This window comes from Lissotriton helveticus, chromosome 3_1 (genome assembly GCF_964261635.1).
Source record: "Lissotriton helveticus chromosome 3_1, aLisHel1.1, whole genome shotgun sequence".
In the NCBI taxonomy this organism is placed as follows: domain Eukaryota; kingdom Metazoa; phylum Chordata; class Amphibia; order Caudata; family Salamandridae; genus Lissotriton; species Lissotriton helveticus.
In genome coordinates this window covers 1378256772-1378280703 of record NC_136061.1, presented here as the reverse complement: position 1 = coordinate 1378280703, position 23932 = coordinate 1378256772, and the positions used below count along the sequence as shown (strand labels likewise).

General features: G+C 44.4%; 1 protein-coding gene across 2 annotated transcripts in view; it reads right to left on the bottom strand.

The window, feature by feature from the left end:
- Positions 1–23932, bottom strand: part of MGAT5 (alpha-1,6-mannosylglycoprotein 6-beta-N-acetylglucosaminyltransferase) — an 863195-nt gene that overhangs the window by 501020 nt on the left and 338243 nt on the right. For both annotated transcript variants that reach the window (XM_078682019.1, XM_078682020.1), the window contains exon 5: positions 11750–11839. In XM_078682019.1, the coding sequence (XP_078538145.1) occupies positions 11750–11839 (90 nt within the window). The remainder of the gene's footprint in view (positions 1–11749; positions 11840–23932) is intronic.

The following is a 23932-nucleotide window of genomic DNA, read 5'->3' as shown; positions in this document are numbered from 1 at the left end:
CTTTATGACCAATCCTGGCTCACGGAACGTGAGAGCTCCTTTGTCAAGGTGTACTGCCAACTACGTGGCTGGGTCACATCGGATTAGAATGTGGGCAATGGAGGAAGAAAGCTGGAGCCCAGATCGTACTATATCGTACTACTCTTTCTTTATTGTTTAGGTCCTGGAGTCAGACTTTAACAACACCTTTGGTGTCCTAGGATGTGTACATGCCGGCCATGAAATACACAGAAATGCATAGAAGCTATGGTAGTTAAGGGTAGTGCAATCAACACAGACCTCCAAAATGCATTTTATTCAATAGTAAAAGTATATGGTTCAGAAGGAAATTGATAGTTCAGCCCCCTTTACTCCTAAAAGCACATCTGTGAGTACTTGTTGGAGTTGAAATGGGGATTGGAAACTGTAATTTATAGAATAAGTGACCCCAAGGCACTCGATATTTACTTCATTGTGGCCTTATGTCATCACTTTTCTTCCAGGCCACGAGTTACTGGGGATACCTCGCAACTATCAAAAGGTTTAAAGCGTGGTAGGCATGAGGGATCATGCAAGGCTTTATGGAAATCAGCAGAAGATTCCACATGCCTAATTGTTGCACAAACTGAATAGCATGCTGAACTTGAAAGAAAGAGAGAAGAGGTGTGTAGTTTTTATAGACACAGACATTTTTGATTCAACCTAAATATTACTATCTTCTAGAGGCCTCTGCTAAGAGTGTCACAAAACAAATATTTTGTATTTGACACAAGCATGCAACACATCAAGGTGCCCAGCAAGCGAGGTATTAGTGACACGAGTGACCAAGCAATAGCACCACAGGCAGCAAAACTCCAAGTAGTCATCTGTTATTACTTCATTTGGTAAATCTTGAAGATTAGACCCCTCACAACATTAAGATTAATAATAAAAAAATTGCATGACGGCTTGAATAGAATGACGACGTGATAAGAAACTCATTGGAAGAAAGGGGGGAGTGCTCTTATTTACGTGGATAGTATGGTAATATAGGTGAGACCTGGTGTCCTAATTGTTACTTAACAAAAAAATATGTCGGTGGACAATGTGGATCTGCTAGCGATAACGGAGATTGCACTTTAGTGCTTAATAGCTTGGTTTTAGAATTTAATGCATGATACATTCATATCTGAAATTAGGGACACAGGGAGTTGCTATACTATATGGTCTTTGTTTTGTAAAGCAGTGGGCTTCCAAATTGCCGCTAATATTGACTAGCTTGGCCTTTGCTTTTCTGGCAAATGTTGTTGGTCAACTGAAGGCGGCAGTAGAATGTCCCGAAGAGTGCACGGTGTGGGGTGTCCCCCCCCCAGCTCTAAATCACAATGTCTTTATCTGAGAATAATGATCAGACAACTGCAACAGAGCATTTGTTTTTGGCAGTTAAACTAAGCACTAAGAGGTGTTTAAACATAGAAGTTTTCAGGAAATTGCTTTGCTTAAAAAATACAGTTTCACTCACGTAATCATTGGTGCGTACGTACAGATAATTTGATTTAGACACCAGATAGGAAAGAGTCTAAATAGGTCTGCAGCCAAATGTTAAAGTACCAATGATCTTGCCAATTTACTTTCAGGCACAAACCCCATTTGTCCCTAGGACATTCGACCATTTCAAGCCATGTGGCATAAAGTTCCACAGCAAACAACCTCATTCTGGAAAAAGACACCAACTTCCCTCGCCTCTCAAGCGTAGGGATTCAAGGAGAAGCAGGAGTACCAATCCTCAGTCCAAAAATAGAGAGACAGGAATTGATCTAAGAGACGACTTACAACGTAATCTCAGTTCTAAACAGAATTCTGCCAGTTTTTGTAAGGTCAACCAAAGAGTGACTGAACAATTTTCCTAAACAAATCATAACATAATTTCAGCCCATTCTCATCCTCTACTGTGCAGTATTATAATCCATTTTATGGTTCAGAGTCCTTTTTAATACTAAATGAAGCTCAGAGTGCATTCTGCACTGTTGAAAGCAAAACATACTTCTTATAGGCACCCTTAATTAATATCTTCTGGGAAGAAGGTCTAATTGAAGTCTGTGGGACCTCTACAATTCATTGTGGTCCGTGTTGGGGCTTTCTTCTGATCCACTGATGTTAACACAAAAGAGCAGTACCAGAAAGGATGGCTTTGTGGCACCTGTGCTTTGAAGAGTGTTCGGCTCATTTAAAGAAGGAATTATTAGAATAGGAGGCAGTGACAGGCTGGCAGACATCGTTCTCAGTAGAGTTTTGATCAGTGGCAAGCTGCGTTTGATAAGACCTATCAGAAGGTAGCAGAAGACCAAGAATCCTACTGTTTGGAAAAGCTTTGAACTCTAGAGAGAAGCCACATCTCCAGGAAATGAGGTAGCTGCAATAGATTCCACTGCGTAGTGAGCTGCAGATAGTTCAGTCAGAAGCAGGAGATTAAAGACAGCAGGATGTGTAACATATTAAAAATAACATGTTGCCTAATTATTTTTATTTTCATTACTTATTTGCCACACAAATTACTTCCCTATAATCTTACCAAACTAAATACACATAATTGGGTTTTTGAAATGATGCTTATTTTAAAGAGCATAGCTTTACTTGCAGCACAGCTCCTAATCTCTTGTCACTTGCTTAAAATGTACTTGATTATTCAATTCACATTTTTTTAGATTAACATACTCTGGAGTTAGGCCTTTTTTGCATCAGGCATAATACTGACAGCAGGCTTACACTGCATTATATTTGTCATTCCACTGGTAAAAACAGATTCAGTCTCCATTTCAATGTGCATGTTTGGCCAGGGCTATGACATGGCTGCCTCTAAACTCGTAATTGGTTGTACTTAGATGCGAATCATAGAATCTTTGCTACAGACTCATGGAGTATTTCACAATCATGCAGCTTAAACTATATGTCCACAGTCTATAGCAGACTTGCAGATGTATCAGATATGACGGTTAAATAGCCAATAGGGTGATCATGTTTAGGGAAAGGCACATGTAGCAAGGAGCCACTTGGCATTTCCTCACTGAAAAGAGGCCAAATACGCCAGCTATCCATATCCAGAAACATTAAAATATCACGGGACGCAAGAAGAAAATAGAGATTTCCTATCAACATCTTTTCTCCTTTAACAAGTCCTGAAATCTGTCAACTACTACATTGATCATAAGTGGCTAGGTGGGTCTGGTTTCCTTAAACTCCCTTCCTCACCTTTCACATCCTTGCTGCTGCATAGCTTGAGATCACAGCGTAGGAGAGGAATGAAGTGCTTCAGAGTCTCTGAAGTGTGCCAGTGAACTATTGAAGGAAACAATCTTGAGATTGGGTCAGTGCCATGGTATAGGACGTCTCTGCAGATACCTCGTTGGAGAAAGCTATTTAGAGCAGGAAACTTTATATATATATATAGGAATAGTGGACAACATAACACTGGGCTTGTGAATTGGTAGATGAAGGTATGCGGCGCATGCTATAATTACCATAGGATTAATGTTTGAGGCCAAGCTCCAGGAAATTCCCTTCAGCACTATATGGGAATAGTCACCCCAAGCAAGCAGAAGGGTCTGGCAGACACTCACAGCTGACGGTAGGACATTTCATAGGAAAACAAGCATGTATAACTATGTATCATGAGATATTTGTCAATGTTACACCCCAGCTAAGGGTTCATTATGTTTACTGTGTTTAGGAAGCACGGTTAAAGAGATCAATGTTTTATTTTTATGTATTGCAAAAAAAAAATCACTAGAGGATGATATACCTGGTTTAAGGTATAATGCTCAAGAGGAGCAATCTTCAGTTCAAGCTAAAGAGAAAAAAGTTATTTTTTTAATGCATCGCCTTCAACTATCTAGACCATAGCTTTCATAAAGATAAAAACTCCTGTCCACAAATGCCAACAGAACTTCAGCACATAGAACTGGCCCACTGCCCACATGCTACTTGGCTAAGGAAGTGTTAATTGATTGCGTTGTATGCAATTCCTACGCCATTCTCATTTTGAGTTGTCACAAGTCTCAGCTAGAACATAAACATTTATTCAAATGCACTTAAAATGCATTAATAACTTTAACAATTAAACAATAAACAATAAAATAACAAGATGGCCACCGGGTGGGAGCTCCTGATCAGAGCTCCGAGTGCGTGGGGTTCCAATTCTGGATTTAATCCCCGTTAGCACCCGCATCTTCGAGGATTCAACAAAGAGTAACTGGAGCAAGTAACTGGATGCAAAAGCTAGTGATATTACCTGGTCACAAGAGCTGCCTAGCTGCCTCGAGATCTGCTGCTGAGAGGACGGCTGCTGCTCTGGCGCTGGACGTTGGAGGCGATGGAGCTGGTCTCTGGAGGTGCTGGAGTCCGAGATCGCCCTGAGGTCGAAGGAAGGCGCCCGTTCTGCACCGGACCACTCTGAAGAGCTGCGCACCGCAGGAGCTGCCTACATCAGGGATCTCTCTCTTGGATCGGTGAGCCCTGTGCTGCCTGCGGGAGGGCGCCTGCCTGCGGGGGTTTGCCTGAAGAGCTGCGCACCGCAGGAGCTGCCTACATCAGGGATCTCTCTCTTGGATCGGTGAGCCCTGTGCTGCCTGCGGGAGGGCGCCTGCCTGCGGGGGTTTGCCTGCTAACACCGGAGCGGCTCCACAGGATTCACGGCGGCAATTCACGGCGGCGGCCCCCCCACCGCCCGATCCACGGCAGTGACGCGGTCAGGTACATGGGTGGCTGCCATCAGTGGAGCAGAGCCGCCGGCCCCGCAGCCCCGCAGCAGGCAGCAGGGAGTCACGGCGTCATTGGAGTGCCGAGAGAGGCTGAGTGCTGGGGGCGATCTGAGGAGTGGGGCACCGCCGTCTGAGGAGCTAGCGGAGAGGAGCCCTGTGGCTGGTGGGATCAGTGGGACGGAGGTCGGCTGGAGCCTGCCCTGCCACGCCGGGAGCGGGAGCCATCTGCAAACATCGGCTTCGACGCTCACTCTGGATGATGAGTCTGCAGGCGAGGGGAGCTTTAGCGGAGCCTGAGTGAGCACCGTCGTGAGCACCGTCGCACACGCCAGACTGACTGGGTGATGGTTAGACCCGGTGTCTGACTCACAACGGGAGTGATCTCCCTGCCCTGCCTGGCAAACTGTTCGCCTGGCTGTTCGTCCCCTGCCTGCCGCCACCAGAGGAAGCCGCCACCAGAGGAAGCTGACACCAGAGGAAGCTGACGCCTTGCTGTAGGGTGGATGGTCGTTCCCCCCCTCCCCCCCTTTGTATCCAACACCCAGCTGCATTAGGAACAGACAGACCGACTGGTCTGCAAACGCTAGCGAAGATCGTCTTTGCCGAAGTGACAGCGACAGCTAAAGAAGGTATTTGTTTTGCCCCACTTCTGCGTTTTATGGGAAATGTGCACATTCTGCCCCACTCGTTTTGTTTTACAAAACCTCTGTTGTTCAAAGTGGCGGGGGTCATAAACTGAGTACCTAATCCCCTCCTGTACCGCCTGAGCCCACGAGGCCCCTCAGCAGCCCCTCTTAAGATAATAAAAAACTGAGATAAGACTCCCCTTGGTATGCAAGTTCCTGCGCCGGCCGAACAGACTCTGAAACTACTCTTCTCTGCTCGGATATCAGTAACAACAAAAAGAGGACTAATCGATCCTCTCTTCCTTGCTCCAAGCAATAACAACAAAAAAGGACTAGCGTCTCCAGACCTATCTGGCGGCCATTTTAGACTGACCTCTCTCTCTACTCAGCGGCCATCATGGACTAGTCATTGCCTTTACTGCAGTTTCTATTTTATTTTATTCTATCTTATTTTATTATTACTGGCTTCCTACACTGTATGCATTGCTATCACATTACTATCGTATATTCTAGTGTTATATCTGTTATTGCTGCAGTTTGTATGCACATTTATGGGATGCAGTAACTCATTAGTAGTTTAGCCCTATTTTAGCCTGCATTTTATATGCGGCAAGCTGCACATATCTCACCTCTATCCCCATCATTCACTGTCCGCTACCGCATTTATTTATTTGTTGGTTTTTTTGATGTAAGCTACATCACGTTATTGCACTGATTATTACTACCTCATTCAACTCACTCTATCATGTAAGCTGCACACAGCCACTTTCTACGCCTAGGCTACACTGCTGTTACCTCGTACATTCTAATATGTAACTTGGCTTCCACCTAATCGGTCCTACCTCTCATAGTTGGTTTCACGGTGTAAGCCGACCGCTACCTCATATATAGGATACTTGTGGTAAGATGCACCTACGCACTGTCTGTTCGGGGATCACACCGACTTCTACTCCTTATATCTTTGATCACTCACTAGTGTCGTCCTTGGCCCTGTAACTAGCGGCTGACAGTTTGTACTATCGTCCTTCTTCCTACACTTAACACCACAGCCTCCCCAAAATGGAGCTCAACGGCAAGCACACTTTTAGAATTAACTACCCCTCCACTCCTCTCTCCAAAAATGCCCCTAAACGTTTTAAACACAACTTCTTGAGGTCGCACCCTGAAACACCCTTTGCCGACACTTACTTCTCATCGGGCAATGGAGCTCTGAATACCGATATCATCTTCCACACCTCACGCAGAGCCCAATGGAGAAAAACTTTCCTATCCCTACTCACAGTCTCCACCACCAGGAAAACAACTCATGGCTTAATTCTCACCATCACACCTTCCCACCTCTTCCCTGGCAGGTCTACCATTACTATCTACAATAACGGGATTGTCCTAATCCAATCCACGGACAAGAACCTGGATTTACTAGACAACCTGTTCCCCAAGTTCAAAGAGCACCTCTCCAAGCTGCGGACCCCTACACAGAACTCCGCCAGCACTAGCACCCCTGACGTCGCAGCCACCACCTACTACACTTCTACCCCCAGCTCCCCAGTAAATGGCCCACCTGTTGTTAACGCTCCCCACTCCCCAATGACAGTCACAAATATCTCCACTGCACATACTAGCAGCCCCTCTAACATGACCCTTCTTATCCCCACCCACACCCCCTCCATCCCTCTCCCCCCGGACAGAACATCCCCCACCCACAACACACCACCATCTGAACAAGCCACCGCCCAAAGTTTATCCACCCCCCACTCCCATCCCCCCCATGACAGACACCTCTCCCTCCCCATCTCCCTCCCCACCCCCACCCACGAGTCTCTCACACCTGACACAACAACTCCCACCCACAACACGCCTACATCTGCACAGACCATCACTCGGAGTTTATCCACCCCCCCCCCCGATCCCCCCCACGGCAGACACCTCTTCCTTCCCTGCTCCCTCCCCACTCCCACTCACAACTCTATCTCCCTCCCAACAAAAGATACAGAACATACCTCCCCCCTTACCTTAGCATCCCCCTCTCTCCCACCTCCTACTCTCAGCCCTCACTACCCTCCTGTCTCCCCCACTGTCTTCAGCCTTCACTCACTCTTCTACTCACCAGCACCGTCTCCCACTGAAGTCACTACCTATGCCTCCCAACCACAGCCTGCCACACCTCCAATACCCTCACCCCTCGCCCACAAACACGTCCACACCTTGAATACCATCCCACTCACTAGCACCGCGGAACCCCGCAACAACGCTAGTATACCCCCCCCCCCCCGATACCCTGCCTGCTCTCCAGCTCACTACTCCACCACTCACCAACGGCTCTCTCCACCAACACCTTCCCCAATGACCCTCCTGACCTGACTTTATCCACCCTCCAACAAGTCAAAGAGGAAATGTCACAAATCAAAAAAGACGTCCACGCAATCAAAGTCCTTCTCTCCTCACAGCCCAGTCTACCTCCCACCACCCAACTACCCTACAAACGACGCACCCTCCCTACATACCCTCGCCCCCGACGACACCAGCAATGGCCTACTATCCCCGCTCGCAATAATTCCCACCGCCCCCGTCGTGTTCTCAACCCCTTGTCGGACCGCGACCTATGCTCTCTCCTACACTCTTATGGCCCAGGTCCGGTAAAAGTCTTTTCCAACTCACACATCCCCATACCCACAATTCTTATTAACCCTCTGAGGCTCCCAACACTCAACAACAGAGGCTCCGTCCCTAACAACCTCAGAAAAGTTCCCCTCACACTAGAAAGCTCGACCACCCTTCTCTCGCCCAAACTCAAATGCATCCTACTAAACTGCAGATCGGCCCAGAGACATGCCTCCGACATCGCGGATCTCGTCTCAGATAGGGAGCTGGACCTAGCCATTCTAACGGAAACGTGGCTCACTGAAGCCTCTACCCCGATTATGGACATACTAGTCCCCCCCAACTATCACATCATTAGGCTGGACAGGTCTCCTGGCAAGACGGGCGGGGGAATTGCATGCATTTTTAGGAGCAACCTTTCCGTTACTCAAGTCACCTCCCCCTCCCTTTCCTCCTGTGAACTCCTCTGCCTCGACATCACCAGTGAGGGCAAGCAAGTCTGTGCTTTACATCTCATCTATCACCCGCCTGGTGACAATCTCATATTCACCCAACAATTCATGGACCTGATCACTTCCAACGCCGGTCGGCAGACCACTCAAGTATACCTGGGTGACTTCAATCTCCTCTGGAACGATCAGAAAGACACCGTGGTGAATAGTCTCAAAACTTTCCTCAATGCGCTTGACCTCACCCAACTATGCGATAAACGAACACACGACAAAGGCGCGATACTCGACCTCATCATTGCCAAAGAGAACGCTATTCAACTGGAGGCGATTCTACCCTGCGATTGGTCAGATCACCACATTATCACCTTCTTTATCAACGAAAAAGTTAAACCTAACCCTACGCAACCTATCAAATCCAAAACATGGAAAAGGGATTTGAAGAATCTTAACCCCTCCACACTACCTCCCCACATCGGCAACCTCCTCCTTCCCCCTTCAGGTGCCTCAGATGTTCAATCACTGACTGACCACTACCTTGACTCTATGAATACAATAGTCAATGAAGTCGCCCCTCTGCAACTGAAGAGAGTCTCCACCAAAATTTCTAACCCCTGGTATGATGACAGGCTCAATGACGAAAGGCGTAATATGCGAATGGCAGAGCGCACCTGGAGATCGGACCCTTCAGCACTGCATCTCAAAAAGCTTAAGAACAAGAGAAATGCCTACTTTAGGAAAATAAAGCGCACAAAGACTGACTTCTTCAGCCGCCAGTTGGACCAAGCGAAGAACAGGCCAAGAAAGCTGTTCGAGCTAATCAAGACCCAAACAAAGTCACAACCCACGCAATCAAACAGCACAACAAATGACACCCCACACTGTGAAGCCTTCTCTGCTTTCTTTAAACTAAAGACTGACAACATAAGAAATGACCTCATCATGGATGTAAGCCGATACCCCAACCACACCAGAAAGGCAGACACTCAACCTAAAAACAAGGCATCCTGGCAGTACTTCGATACCTATTCGGAAGAAGCAATACACAAACTGCTCTGCACCTTGAAGCCCTCTAATCACCTCACAGACCCTCTACCTGCTAATGTTGTAAAAGACTTTATCCCCCTGCTCCTCCCTCTCTGGACCAAGATCATCAACAGCTCTTTACAACAAGGCCACATTCCAGACTCCCTTAAGGTGGGGCAAGTCACGCCTTTACTCAAGAAACCTACAGCTGATCCGTCTGACCTAAACAACTACCGGCCCATCACCAATATCCCCACACTGGCCAAACTGCTGGAGAAATGTGTCCAACTCCAACTGACAAAACACATTGATCAATTTGACCTCCTCAACCCTCATCAATCAGGCTTCAGAGCGAAACATAGCACTGAAACAGCTATGACACACATAATTGATGATGCCCTCCAAATTCTGGATCGCAATGAGACCTGCCTCCTCATCCTTCTTGACCTCTCGTCTGCATTTGACACGGTCAAACATGAGAATTTGCTGGAGCTGCTAAGTACTAGAATGGGGTTATCGGGAACTGTTCTCAAGTGGTTTTCGTCATTCCTTCACAACCGGTCTCAGAGGTTCAAGATCGACAATGTGCTATCTACACCTGTGCCTGTAGATCTAGGTGTTCCACAAGGATCCACCCTCTCCCCTACACTGTTCAACCTCGTTATGGAACCGCTCGCCACCTTGCTTCAAGCATCCAATGTACAATTCCATATGTACGCCGATGACACACAACTCTATCTAAAGTTACAATCCCCGGAAGATATCATACATCTGAATTCCACGCTTATTAACACCCAAGCTTGGCTGGCCGATAATCACCTCAAACTAAATGCTCTGAAAACTGAGTTCCTACTCATCTCACCCCCGGCGAAAATCTCCACCACCCAAACCTGGCTCAACAACCTAACAGCACTCAATGTCCAACCTACCATCGTGGACTCGGCGAAATCCCTAGGCATCACACTCGACGCCAAGCTCAACATGCAGCAGCACGTCAGCAAAGCCACAAAAGCAGCTAATTTCCAAATTAACACACTGAGGAAAATTAAACCCTTCCTCCCGGCCAAAGACTTCCAAACTGCTGTACAAGCTTTAGTCATCCCTCGAATAGACTATGGAATTGTGGCCCTCAGCGGTCTCCCGCTATCAACAACAGCACCCTTAAGAGCCTCCCTGAACGCTGCCGCGAGACTCATTACTGGCTCTAGAAAGCATTCGCACATATCCCCAGACCTAAAGTCTCTAAAATGGCTGCCTTTTGAAGCCAGAATACAGCTAAAAATTGCAGTTATGACACACGCGGCCGTGCACCACAAGGCACCTAACTACCTCGCTCAAAAGCTGTCTATATCAGGAGGTCCGAGATCCAATAGGAGCACAAAAAATCTTCTCCTGAAACCTCGTAGATTCCGGAAAGTGAAAACTTACAAGCGCTCCTTCTCAGGGATGGCTCCCCGGATCTGGAATGCGCTCCCTCCTGAAACCAGGCTGATCTCCTCCACTGCACTCTTCAAGAAAGAGGTGAAAACCATCCTTCTGGCCAAGATCTCCTGATCGTTATAGATGTTGGTACAGAGACTCTGCATTGCTTTGTATCACTGCTCACCCTATCCCCTGGCACTATATTCTACTTGTTGGGGGCACTACTACGCTACTCTCTTACTACCGACCAAGATATGATACACGTTGGTTTACTGATCCACCTGTACACCTCTGTAGTGTGATCAATGACCTGTGCTGTTCCTATATTACTCCCTTACCTGATTGTATATGGATTGGTTTTATGTATGTTTTTATTATCCATGTTATTACCATGTTATTGACTATTATACTGTCTCCCATTATCTCTGTTGACTCCTACTGCCCCTTCCCTGTCTTTGTGAAGCGCTCTGATATCTGTAAGGATCCTGTTCGCGCTATATAAAACTTTGAATAAATAAATAAATAAATAAATAAATAAACAATGTATGCATGAAAGATTCTGAAAGTATAATTTAGCAAACTAATGTTTAGAAATCATAACTCTACAATGCATGCATTATCTAAATTAGGTTCCTCTTTGTTATCCCTCACTAAGAAATGAATAGTGTAGTAAAATATCTTAATTAGCAATATCAGATGAGTGATTAAGGAACGAATGGTCATAGAAAATAAATTGTTTTATTTCTTCCGAGTTAGTGTCAAAGTACACAAGATTGACTATGGAAGTCTACATCTGCTAATAGCTGTAGGACACATTACCTACTGGGAAATCTAAGTTTCTTTCTTGAAGCATAACTCATGTACACAAATCACACAGTACATTTTTGAGCAAAAGTAGAGGAATACTCACCTCACTGAGGTAAATAAAAAATGAACACGTAGATCCATCCACGCCATAGCTTGAATAGCATGCATCTGATCGCCACATATCCTTCATCCACTGAAATTAAAACATAGATGTTATTAATGTTCAAAATATAAGGTTTTTAGGTAGGGGTAAAAGGGAAAATACTAATTTCTAACATACACTTCCCTGTGTATTTAATAATATATTTGTCAGATTTCACTCAGACACTTACAACTTGCAAAGGTTTTGGCAAAAGCAAATCATTATGATATGCTTGCAGGATGAACACATCAATGCCATACAAAGATACAAAAGGCATTAGGGCTCCCTTGCCTTCAATACATCCGGTTCCTGTATCTAATAAGGTGGGTTGGCAAAGAAGTTTTCATTGTAGTCATTCTTTAGTTTCTATGACACCGAAAGAAAGGAAGGACTACAATGAAGTCTCACATTCCCCTTGACTATCATTAGACATAAAAAAGAGCACCACATTGAGGGCAGGGAAGGCTTCAATACAGACCACCGTACATTGCTATTAAACAAAAAAATAAAAAATGCCTGATTCTGGTGGGACTTATGAGAAGTTGCCAAGAGGAAAGGTGTTATAAGAAATTTTAAATATGAACATACAATAGAAAATCTCAACAATGAAAACATAGTGCAACAACAAACATCAGCAGAAAGCACAGGGCAGTAAGTAGTGAAAGAACAGTGTAGGTCCAAATCTTGTACAGACCAGAGAAAGGTGAAGAGTTCACTTGAAGACATAATGGAATAAGTAACCTGAAAGGGTTGAAGTTAAAGGTCAACTTGTGTTTAGCACGCTTGAAGGTATTTATGGATTTAGCACACAGGTTCACCAGCGCGCAAATTGATTGCAACTTGATTAGAAAGTGGGTGCAGAAAATCCAATTAGCTTAGAGCACACGGACGTCTCAAGTGCACAATGATAAAGCACACACTCCACTAAAATTGCATTTACCACAAAAATACATGCATTCACGAACAAAGAATGTCTAAGTTTGTTAAGCATTGTTAGAAACTGCAATATAGGCTAAGTATTGAATTAGGCTAAAGTCAAGGGAACACAGGTGACCTAATGTTACTTATGATCATGTATTAATATGTAACTGACGAAATGATCTACTTCTGAACTTTTATAGTTTAACTCTGCATAAAAGAAGCTGCTTGTGCAGTATCAAATTGAGACCAGCTGCCTGCCTGTGTGATGAGGGTCAGTCTTCCTGATGCAACAGTAAAGAGCTGTCTTCACTTCGTCAAAGAGGAGTCCATGTCTTATCATTTTCTAAAGGTTTTTAGTCACCCTGCAACAAAGGGCAGACGGGACAGTGACAATGAGTGACAAGGGTGGGAACAAACAACACGCAGATGAAGGAGAGAGGAGCGAGATGGATGAACAAGAGGGTGGAGAAAGGGAGCAATGAGGGGATGAGCAGGTTGGGGAGGAGGAAGAGCGCATAAAAGAAGAGAGGTGTGGGAGGTAGGAAGGGAAGGGAAGGGGGTTTTGAGTGTGGGGAAGCAAAGAGCATAAAGAGGAATGAAGAGAGGTGGGAGCGAGCTGGCAAGAGAGGGACAGAGAAATGCATAGGGCAGAAATATACATCCTAACACCCTATAGTATTAGATGAGAATGAAATACAGCTATGGGCTAAGTCAAGATGTGACGATTAACAGTCTCAAGCAAAAGGGCAGAGTAAGGCTCCTCATAAAAGTCAGTTGTTGAAGGGGACAGACCCAAAGCCTATTTTAATGATATTGTGCTATCAACCCAGAATTAAACTTTGATCTGCAATGAAAAGAACACAATTCAAAAGCTATACCGAAAACCTTATCTTAAAACACAAAGGCATCAAACTTCTTTTATCCAAATTATGTACATAATCATCTTAAGAGATAAGTATCTACACTAAAACAATAATTTAATAAATATCTGTGCTGGAGGATTTTCAGAAAGGGGTTTAATAACTTTCGCTACAGTCATTGAAATTTGAAAACATCCTAACAATCATATAGGAAACCAGGGTCTCTACGAAAACCAGTTGGGAAGATATACCTTCTCAAAATGCTTCAAAGAGTATGCTGCATCAAGGAATGTATCATGAATGTGTACTCGTGTAAGCAAGTGAAAACAGGATTGTTGCAGCGGGAGGTGGAGAGGATAATTACAGTAAGGTCCTCGCCAGATTTAGTTGTAGTGAGATATTGTGACAGTGTGGTCCAGAGACCACAGTGCACTGAGATAGTCTGTACTGTGATGAGGGATGACTATGTTGTATTACTCTGAGTTTGCCGACTCGAAAAAAAAAACTTGCAAGCGAGAGGGACTTTATTACGTTATGTAAAGTAATTTGCATTTGTTCTAACATTGTTCTAACATAAATCTTTTAAAACCCCAGAACCAAAGAAGCACTGCACTGTTGACTAGGGGACAATATAAAAATTAATCATGTGCTAGAGTGGCAAAGTGGGGGGGCACAAGCTTCAGACGTATTGCATTCAAACAAAGCACAACAAGAGATATATTTTTAACTACAAATAATGTGCCAATATAACAACTCCCCATGTGACCTTGTGATTAATCCATATTGAAGCACTATCTGAATTCCCATTCAGCCATATCTCTGGCTCATTAACAAAATGTTTTTATTAACGTGTTAATGGGATGCTTTCTTCCTGATCTAGCAGTTTCTTACACAATCTCTATTGGCAACGAATATCCAAGCAATGCTTCGACACTCATAATGGTTTCTGCCTGGATTCCTAAAGTTTCCGTGTGCTATGAGAGCATAACTTAGCTCATGTAACCAAGAAAAAAAGACAAATAAATTAATAGATACATATATATATATATATATATATATATATATAATATACATATACATATACATATATATATATATATATATATATATATACACATATATATATATATATATATATATTTGTGCAAAAATGAAGCAAATATCTCTGGGTAGTTCTCAATTTTAGGTGGAAAACAGCTCCTGTATAAGAGCACCCTCAACACCAGCAACACTCTAAATATGCTCACCAAATAGGTCTGCCTTTCTATCAAAGTCTTTAAGCACAGGATTAGCACAGTGCCATCCACGCCGAGATAGAAAGGGACAAAGTATTTTGCCACTTCTACAGCAGTTTTTAAGGAAAGGACAAGCATATACATTTGTACAGGCACACGCAGTCCCCTTTAAAAGGTAGATCTAGATGGGTGCTAATACAGTTCAATTTTTTCTTAACATCTTTATAACCAGATTTAGGTAGAAGAGTTGTCTACAATAGTACAATAGAGATTATTACTATCAATATTTATTTTCATCATCACATGTTTAAACATACTTTAAGTAGACTTAAAACAAAAAAAACTGTTTTCACAGTCTACAAATAATGCTGCATATTTTGGAGTGCTTAATTAAGCAAACCTTTCAGTGTCAACCCCTTTTGAGTCTCCTATTTCCTGGAAGATATCAATATTTATCCTGAATAAGTATGAAGCCTTGATAACATTCCCACAAATTTGGAAAATGAAAGGGGATTTCAAACTTGTCTAAAGAGATCTTAGCGCCTTTCTGAGGAATTCCATAATTTCCATTTTAATAATCAATAGTGGTTCATAAGATATTCACTGGCAGTGAAAGAAATATTGAATTGTTTTGAAGATGCTCGTTTTAATTGCACTAATATCAGTCCAGGCAGATAATTTACATTTTCTGCTGTTTTTGGACATTCAAAGTCTAAACCAGCTTTTAGCTTTTTCAGTAAACCAATGTTCCCCAGTAATAATAATCTCTAGGTAGACCATCGGCTTAGATTCCCACTGGGAAGATACCTTCTAATAATCACGTTTCTTAAGTGTCCTACAGATAAGCATAATTTTACTTCATACATTTATATCATTTTGGAATGGAGCTTTCAGAAGGTAAGAGTAGTAACACTTGACATGAAGTGATCAAATGCCTTCCTTCCGTCAAGACCCAAGAGGATTTGGTTTGCTCAGTTGAAATTATATGATATATCTTTAGAACCTCCCATGCGCTTTTGAAATGCCAATCAGTCAATGTGTATCAGCTCCATTAGGAAGCTACTTAACCTCTTGAATGCTCATGACAAGCTCAGCTCGTCATGAGTGACGTCGCTCCGGTGCTCATGACGAGCTCAGCTCGTCATGACCGCGCCCGTTCCGTGGAACGCTCGCATGCTGGGCTGATTCCCCTGCTGAGCTGAACGTTCCATTGGAATGGGCGCGGTCATGACGAGCTCAGCTCGTCATGAGCACCGGAGCGCCGTGGCTCGTGACGAGCTGACCTCGTCATGAGCATGGGGGCGCTGTACGTGCCCCCCCGCCCCCCAGCACAGCGGGAGAATCCCCCCAGCTGCGAAGGGGTTAACAAATACTTTTATTTACACTTTTGCACAAAACCTCAAGAGAGAAACAGGCTGTTAGCTTGGACACAACTGCAAAATGTCCTTATATTCACCCAACAATACTGTCAGTAATGTCTTCCTTGACTAAATTAAAGAACCTCTTTATAGATCAGGGAGAACACGAGCAAGGAGATTATTTTTTTACTAATAATACATTGGCGTTGAGGAAACTCAACCTCAGTATTTCCCAATTTTCAGGGCTTTCATGCCCTAATTGACTTCCTCAAATGAAATATCATTCTCCATCAAGTTCCCAAACGTTTCCCTAATGATTGGAAATATTACTAGTTACAAGTGTTAATATTTTCACATATGACTGGTGAAAGGATCTGTTAATAGTTTCATGAGCAAAAAATCCACACATTAAGAATTGTACATATGACTTTGCTCATTACCATGTATTTTACTTCTAAACCAAAAGGGTCCAACTCTTCACTACAGTTGCAGCACATTCATTTAATTTCTAGAAGAGCATACTTTTATTTCTGCAAGTATTTTTTGGTTACCACGTGTGTACTGGTTTCAATGGCTCTTCTAATAGTTAACTTTATGGAAAAGACCTGTCACTTTAAGCCATAATTCTTTCATTGTTACTCCCAGCAGCAATCAACAACTACATCAAAAGAAAAACGTGATTTCACTGCTTGCATTGCCATCTCTCAGCTGGTTCCCTGCCACTTCATCTTTTGATAGAGGTTCTTCCTGTAACGATATGTCATGCTTCCTTCTCTGTTATCTACACTTTTAGTATATACTTTGCATTACCTATTGTTATTCTCTTTATAGCTTACTTACAACGTATTTATTCTTCTTTGCCACGTTTTAGGTTTTCCTTTTTTACCATCGTGTTACTTGTTGCATCTCTGTTTAGCCTGCTGTTCACTATCTGTATTATATTTTAACCTGTTCAATTTAATTTACTAAGATGACCACAGCACATCATCTTATTTGAATTAATTTACCTTTCATTTAATTGCTATGGTCGTCCTTGGCGCAAATCTTTATCTGCTTGACTTGTACCCTAATTGCAGTCACACGCTAACGCCACCATTTTAGGTTATACTCTCCTGGACTTGACCATCGCAGAATACACTTTCATTAAACATGACCCTAGTCCTTTCCTCTCACTTGGCCGCCTCTTTTTGTGCATTTCAGTCGGCATAATCGCACCATACTCCGATGTTTCTTCTTGCGCTCCGACGCTGCCAAAGTCATGAGATGTTCACCAATATGTCACATTAAATTAATCCTAGTAAAAAAGTTTCCAAAAAGTGTAAAAAGCTCAAGCCAAACTCTTTTTCCTCCAGAACGTCTTCCCACTAGTATTTCTGTAGGCTTTAACTGCCCTGCCTGTCACTCTACCACCCTAGAGCCTAGCAAGTCATCTCCAACGAAAGAGACTTTCAGCCTGATTCATCAATCTCCTGTTTTGCGAGCCCCTAATAGCGATTCATAACGAATCGCTATTAAGGACTTGCAAAACGGGATTCATGTAGGAATTGCTAAATAAATAGCGATTCCTACACATTCCTTATTTACGATTAGCTAATTGCTAATCGCAAATAAGGAATAACTCCCCATTCATTCCTATGGGCCAAAAGGCCCATAGGAATGAATGGGGAGTATTCCTTATTTGCGATTAGCAATTAGCTAATCGCAAATAAGATAGCGATTTAAAGGGTGCCAGGGGTGTCCAAAGGACACCCTGTAGCACCCCTTAAATGCAAATTGAAACAGGTGTTGCGCACACACATGTCCAAAGGACATGTGTGTGTGCAACATGCAACTTAGAAAAATGCTTTTAAAAGCATTTTTCTAAGTTTTTGCTATTTACCGAGAGGTCTGACCTCTCGGTAAATAGCGGCCCAAGATTGCATTTTCGCAATTTGAAAATGCTTCATGAATTGCATTTAAGGAATCTCAAATAGAGATTCCTTAAATTCAATTCTTCGCAAATGTGCGAATTCTTAATTAGCGAATTTTGCATTTGGGATGATGAATCCCAAATGCAAAAATTGCACTCGGAAAAGGCAAGATTCTGAGAATCTTGCCCTTTGCGAGTGCAATTTAGCTTGATGAATCAGGCGGTAAGTGATGGCAAGAATTTAGTTTCCTAGAGGGGGGGGTGATTTGTAAGGCCACAATGGTGGACGTGCCTCGCTGAGCTACCGGCTGGGGCTCAAATTCAATTCTCATTCTAGGTGATAATATGGAGTGCTCACCTGACGGACACCCTGGTGGACCCCTCCAATGCTTCTGGGGAGTGCACTGGGAGCAATGTTTTGATGCAGCAGAAACTACCACACCAGTTTTCACACGTTCAGCCTACTTTTATCATGGCACCACCTCAGGGCTAGGGGTGCGACAGCAAGCCAGACACAACTTACCAGAAACATCCAGGCACACAAGATGGGACAAAGCTTGTGGGCACTCGGACCCTGCAGGAGATGATCCTTACCTAGGCGGCCTATGGCCCAGCGGCTCTGGCCTGGGACTCTGGGGTGCGTCCGCAAGCTGAAGCACACGTGTCGAGGGCTCCCATCCTGCAGGAGGCACAGCCCAGTCAGAGTTAATGGGCCAGGGGAGACCTTGAGCAGAGCCATACGAGGTCCAGAGTGTAACTTCAGGACCGGCGTGGTGAGTGTTCTCGGGGGTGTGGTAGGTCCAGTCCTGCAGCCTCTCAGAGATCCTTGCCGCGACCCACCTTGGGAGACAACTGATAGTGCACATAATAGTGGGAGAGGAGGAGGCAAAACGTGAATGCTTCACCTGGCACCCTTTTCCAATTTCCCTACCTTTCTGCTGTAATAATTGTTACAGCCCAACTGGGCCCCTGCAACTTTCCCTTGGGACACTGACTGCTCCTGCAGCCTTTATGCACGCCAACTGTAAGGCAAGCGGGACAGGAGTCAGATAATCCGCAGTTCAACCCTCTGTAGGCTAAGTAATTTGCCACACCCTTCTCTGCTGGGTCCCCTTCCCCTAATGCTTCCTCTTACCACAGCCTTGCCCAGACAGGTGAGGGAGCAGTCAGGACTATGCAACCTGGCCTATTGTTGGTGGAACAGCAAGAGCAACACCAACATGGCTCAGGGAAAACCTTCAACCTCTCAGACCAGGCCAAAATTGACAAGTGTACGACCCAACATCTATAGCCAAGGGCCCTCAGAAAAAGCGCAGGCTAAACAACCACGCCTGCAAAATCTTACAGCATGGACGCTATTCTAGAAGCCATAAGAGTTTCTCTTATCCAAAATCAGTGAGGTTAATGTTGCGGTAACTTTTTTGCCCCAAGACTTGTACCGGGTGGTGTGCTATATTTAAGGCGGAGGGTCGTGTGTCCAAACTCATGGATCTAGTAAAAGAACTTAAACTAACGGTCTTGTCATGCTCCTGCAGCTCTAAACTCCTGGAGGCATGTATGGAGGATGCAGAGGGTAGAGATCGTAGATGCAACCTTCAATTTGCTAGGTTCTCTGACAGAGTAGAGGGCCCCACACCCGAACAACTTTGATTGCTATCTGGATGCCCATATCTCAACTCTCTGTTGGTTTGTTGTGGAAAGGGCCTGCTGCTCCCTAGCCCCAAAACCCCCTCCAGGAACCCCCCTCACCCAATGATCACCAAATTCCTGAATTACAGTGACAGGCACACAACTGTCAGAGGCCCGCAGGGCAGAGGACCTCCGATTCCAGGCAAGCTGTATTATAATTTTTCCAGATTGCACACATTTGGTCCAACAGCGGAGGTCCTACGACAAAGTCAAAGAACATCTCAAGGCCCAGCAATTCAAATACACGCTCTTGTTCCCAGTGACACCTAAAGAAGGGAGATTTGGAGTTACAAATTACTTTCAGATCCCAGAGACGTTTTGGGCCTGGTCGATGGAACAATGCCTCGCAGAGAGATGCCACCAAGGGACGACATCCAAAGGGCCATATGAAATCAATGGGACAAAAACGCAAAGGCTCCCGGACCTGTCTGCCATCGGACATCGAGGAAGATCATCTCAACAATGCCCTTGCTTCCTCTCATGACCCATTGCAATGCACGCCACCATCATCACCACCTAGATCCACAGTAAATTAGAATCTTTACACAGTTGAATAGACCACCTACTTACAATTTGTACTTGTAAAGCGCACTTATACCCCAACTGGGGTTTCCTGGCGCTGTACGCATACCGCTGTGGCACCCTTCCTGGCTTTTCCCTGTGAAATGTCCACTCCTGGGGCACCCCCAAGGTGAAGCCAGGCATCCCAGCGCTGTTGGGGCCGTTGTGGAGATTAAGCAAGCTATTGCCCAGAGTTGCAGAGTGAGACCCATGATTAGAATAGGCACTGAGGTGAGAATTATCAGGTCCGAGGAAATTGAGCCCAAGAGCCGCCGAGGCGGGAATTGAACTTTGGTCCCAGGCCAGACCTCTGCATCAGGGTCTGCCGCTCTAACCATTGAGCCACACTTCTAAACTTAGAACATTGTCAACAGCACTATATCCTTCCCATCAATGGTCCGGCTCAGTCTGGCTTGGGTTCCAGTTACTGAACTGCCATCTAATTCTTAGTTGAGGAAGGGTGACAGATGCTACAGGGTGGAAGCGTGGAGTGGGAGGATGTTGCTGTGGGAGGCTTGGGGTATTACGATGTTTGAGTTGTTATACAAGTTTCATTGTGCCTTAGCATACTTTTTATGCGGCTCTGCTTTTCTGCCCCTTCTAGACACAAACAGTAACAAAACCCCATGATGGAAACACCAGAACCTATCAACGCACTCTCAATTAATGTTAATGGCCTTAATAATAAAATTAAGTGTTCTAGTACCTTAGGCCCCTCTCTCCACCAGTGGTGTTATTGCAGGAAACACTTGCTTGGCAATAATCGTCCCTTCTTGCAGAACTTTGGTTATACCAGGGAATATTACATAGGATACACAACTATTTCCCCTGGGGTGGTTATTCTCCTACATAGATGCTTTCCATTGCAAATCACTAAAACTTACTGTGACACCTTAGGCCGCTTTGTCAGTACCGAAGGGGACAATGAAGGCATACAATGGACATTTGCCTCAGTGTATGCAACACTCATGATGGATACACTCCAGGCATTCACAACAGTGCTGTTACAATCCTTCAAAGGCCCAAAAATACTGGGTGGCGACTTCAGTTCAGTCATGGACCACCACCTTGGATACTGCATTTGATTACTACCTCAGACAACACATTGCTGACTACCTAACCATGAACAAAGATACTGCGGATTCACCCACTATACTATGGAAGGCCTCAAAGGTGGCCCTGTGCAGACAAATAATATCTCACCAAGCCGCAGCCAAATATCGAAAACACAGGGACATAGCTGATTTAGAACAAATAATATATATGCCAGATGGGGACCTCATCGAAACACGCAGTGACCAAGAGCGATACACCCTACTAATGAAGAGGCTGACACTTAGACAGAAACTACTCAATACAGCAAATCTAGTAGACCTAACTACCCAGTTTAAAATGTGTGAAAGAGGGGACAAGGCAGGGAAACTCCTACACTGGCTAACGAATAGGGAGCACGAATTCTGGCTAGTCCCCAGCCTAACTATGAATGTATTCAAATAGTTTCAGCCCCTCGTCTCATAGCCTGAGACTTTGTTAATTACTACACATGCATCAACACAGAACAACCCTACACCCACGGCTGAACAGGATAAACAGATCATTGAATACTTGACTGTCCCCAAACTCACAGACTCAGATAGGTGAGACCTAGAAGAACCACTCACTGCAAGAGATACTGGAATCCATCCAAGCGCTTCCAACTGGAAAAACACAGGACCAAATGGTTTTCCAATGGAGATGAATAAGAGGCATATGTCGCGGATGAACCCACCGTTGTTTCACACTTATAATGCAGCCTTGAGATCAGGGAGCTCCCATATGATTTACAGGGAGCCATGATCTCAGTGATCCTGAAACCACAGAAACCACCTGAAACGTGTGAACCATATACACCCATCTCCATTATTAACAGGGAGACCAAGATCCTAACAAAGTTTTGGTGAACCGACTGGTAAAGATGACTACTTCATGACTAACCTAGACTAAAACTGCTTTATACCATTGTGTTGCACCCGCCACTGTCTTCGATGCCTGAATAACATGATAGCCTTAACGAGTGATGCAACACGGCCCTTAAATCAATTGATTTAAAAAAGGTCTTTTATTTGTCCACTGGCAATTTATGTTTCGCCTACTGGAACACATGAACTTTGGCCCCATCTTTCGCAGCTACGTGAAAGTGCTCTAGCCAAGCCGTGAGTGCAGGTTCTTGTGAAAGTCGTGAGGCTAGTGTGTTATATGCAGATAACCTCCTTGTCTATATCAGTGACCCTGAGACCTATCTACACAACCCTTATCTATGCCACAGACCTACACAGACACATACAGCCTTACCGTTAAATGGCCTAAATCTACCTAACCCTGATGCACAACAGGACATGAAGGCTGGCATCCCATTGCAATGGGCGACCAAACAATTTAAAAATGTTGGGATGGACATTGCACTTAAACAACGAGCTGCGGACATGAATATCACACTCTTAGGAACCAGGATTCTGATAGGCATGAATCATTGAAAGGTCTTCCACTAAACAAAGGGGGCAAGGGAGCACTGCTTAAAATGAGAGTGCTTCCCCGACATCTTTACACATTACAGAATTACCAATACGACATACCACCTGACTTCTCCCACACCCTACAGTCATCAATGGTGAACTTCCTCTGGGCAGGAGATATGCCTCGAATTTCCTACCACAAATGTGTACTCAATCCCTAAGATGGGGGTCTGGGAAACACAGATAAGGCTATATTACTAGGTTATCCACCTTATGCAAGTAAATAATTGGCTTTTTACAGATCAAACTCTATTCTCCTGATCTCCACGGCACACTCAACCTCCTTTATGGTTCCTGCACACCTACCACCTGAAACTCAAACACCCCTATCGTGCTAACATCAGGCAATGCGATGGAGCAAATGGCATGGAGTGCCGACATTGGAAATACCACTGTGCGCCGGGAACTAACCCCGAAGCTTGGAAGGGCAATTCCATATACATTCCAACAAATTACATACATTTACAATAGAGAGGATGCAATATTATTGTCATTTTGATTGTGTCATGCACTCAAGGCGTCCCTTGATTCTACACAAGTCCTCTAACAGTGCAACGCCTGGAGACACATGTAACAGAGAGAGGGGTTGGCCTAACGGCTAAGGCGCTCGACCTCGGACCTGGGGATCTGGGTTCGAGTCTCGGTAACGACGCCAAAAAACCCCTGTGATTCTGGGCAAATCACTTAATCTCCCCGTGCCTAAAATGAAAGTGTGTCCCCATGTAACGTAACTGGTGCTATGTAAAGCGCTCTGATAACTGATTCGGTTCGGTTCTAGTTCGCGCTATATAAAACTCTGCAAAAAAAAAAAAACAGTCGCAGATGGACAGGAAAGCTATCTTCACTTTTTGCCATGCCTGCTAAGTACACCCCAGGCTCAATGGTGACGTTGTGGAAAAGGTCAACATGGACCCTTACAAAAGGAGTACTAGGTGGAGGCAAGAATGGCCCAGAGGGCACTTGTGATATATATCAATCGGTAAATAATTAAACTTAAATACCTTTCTCACATTACAACATCCCAACAAGGCTAAATAAGATGAGGCTTAGACCTGTGTA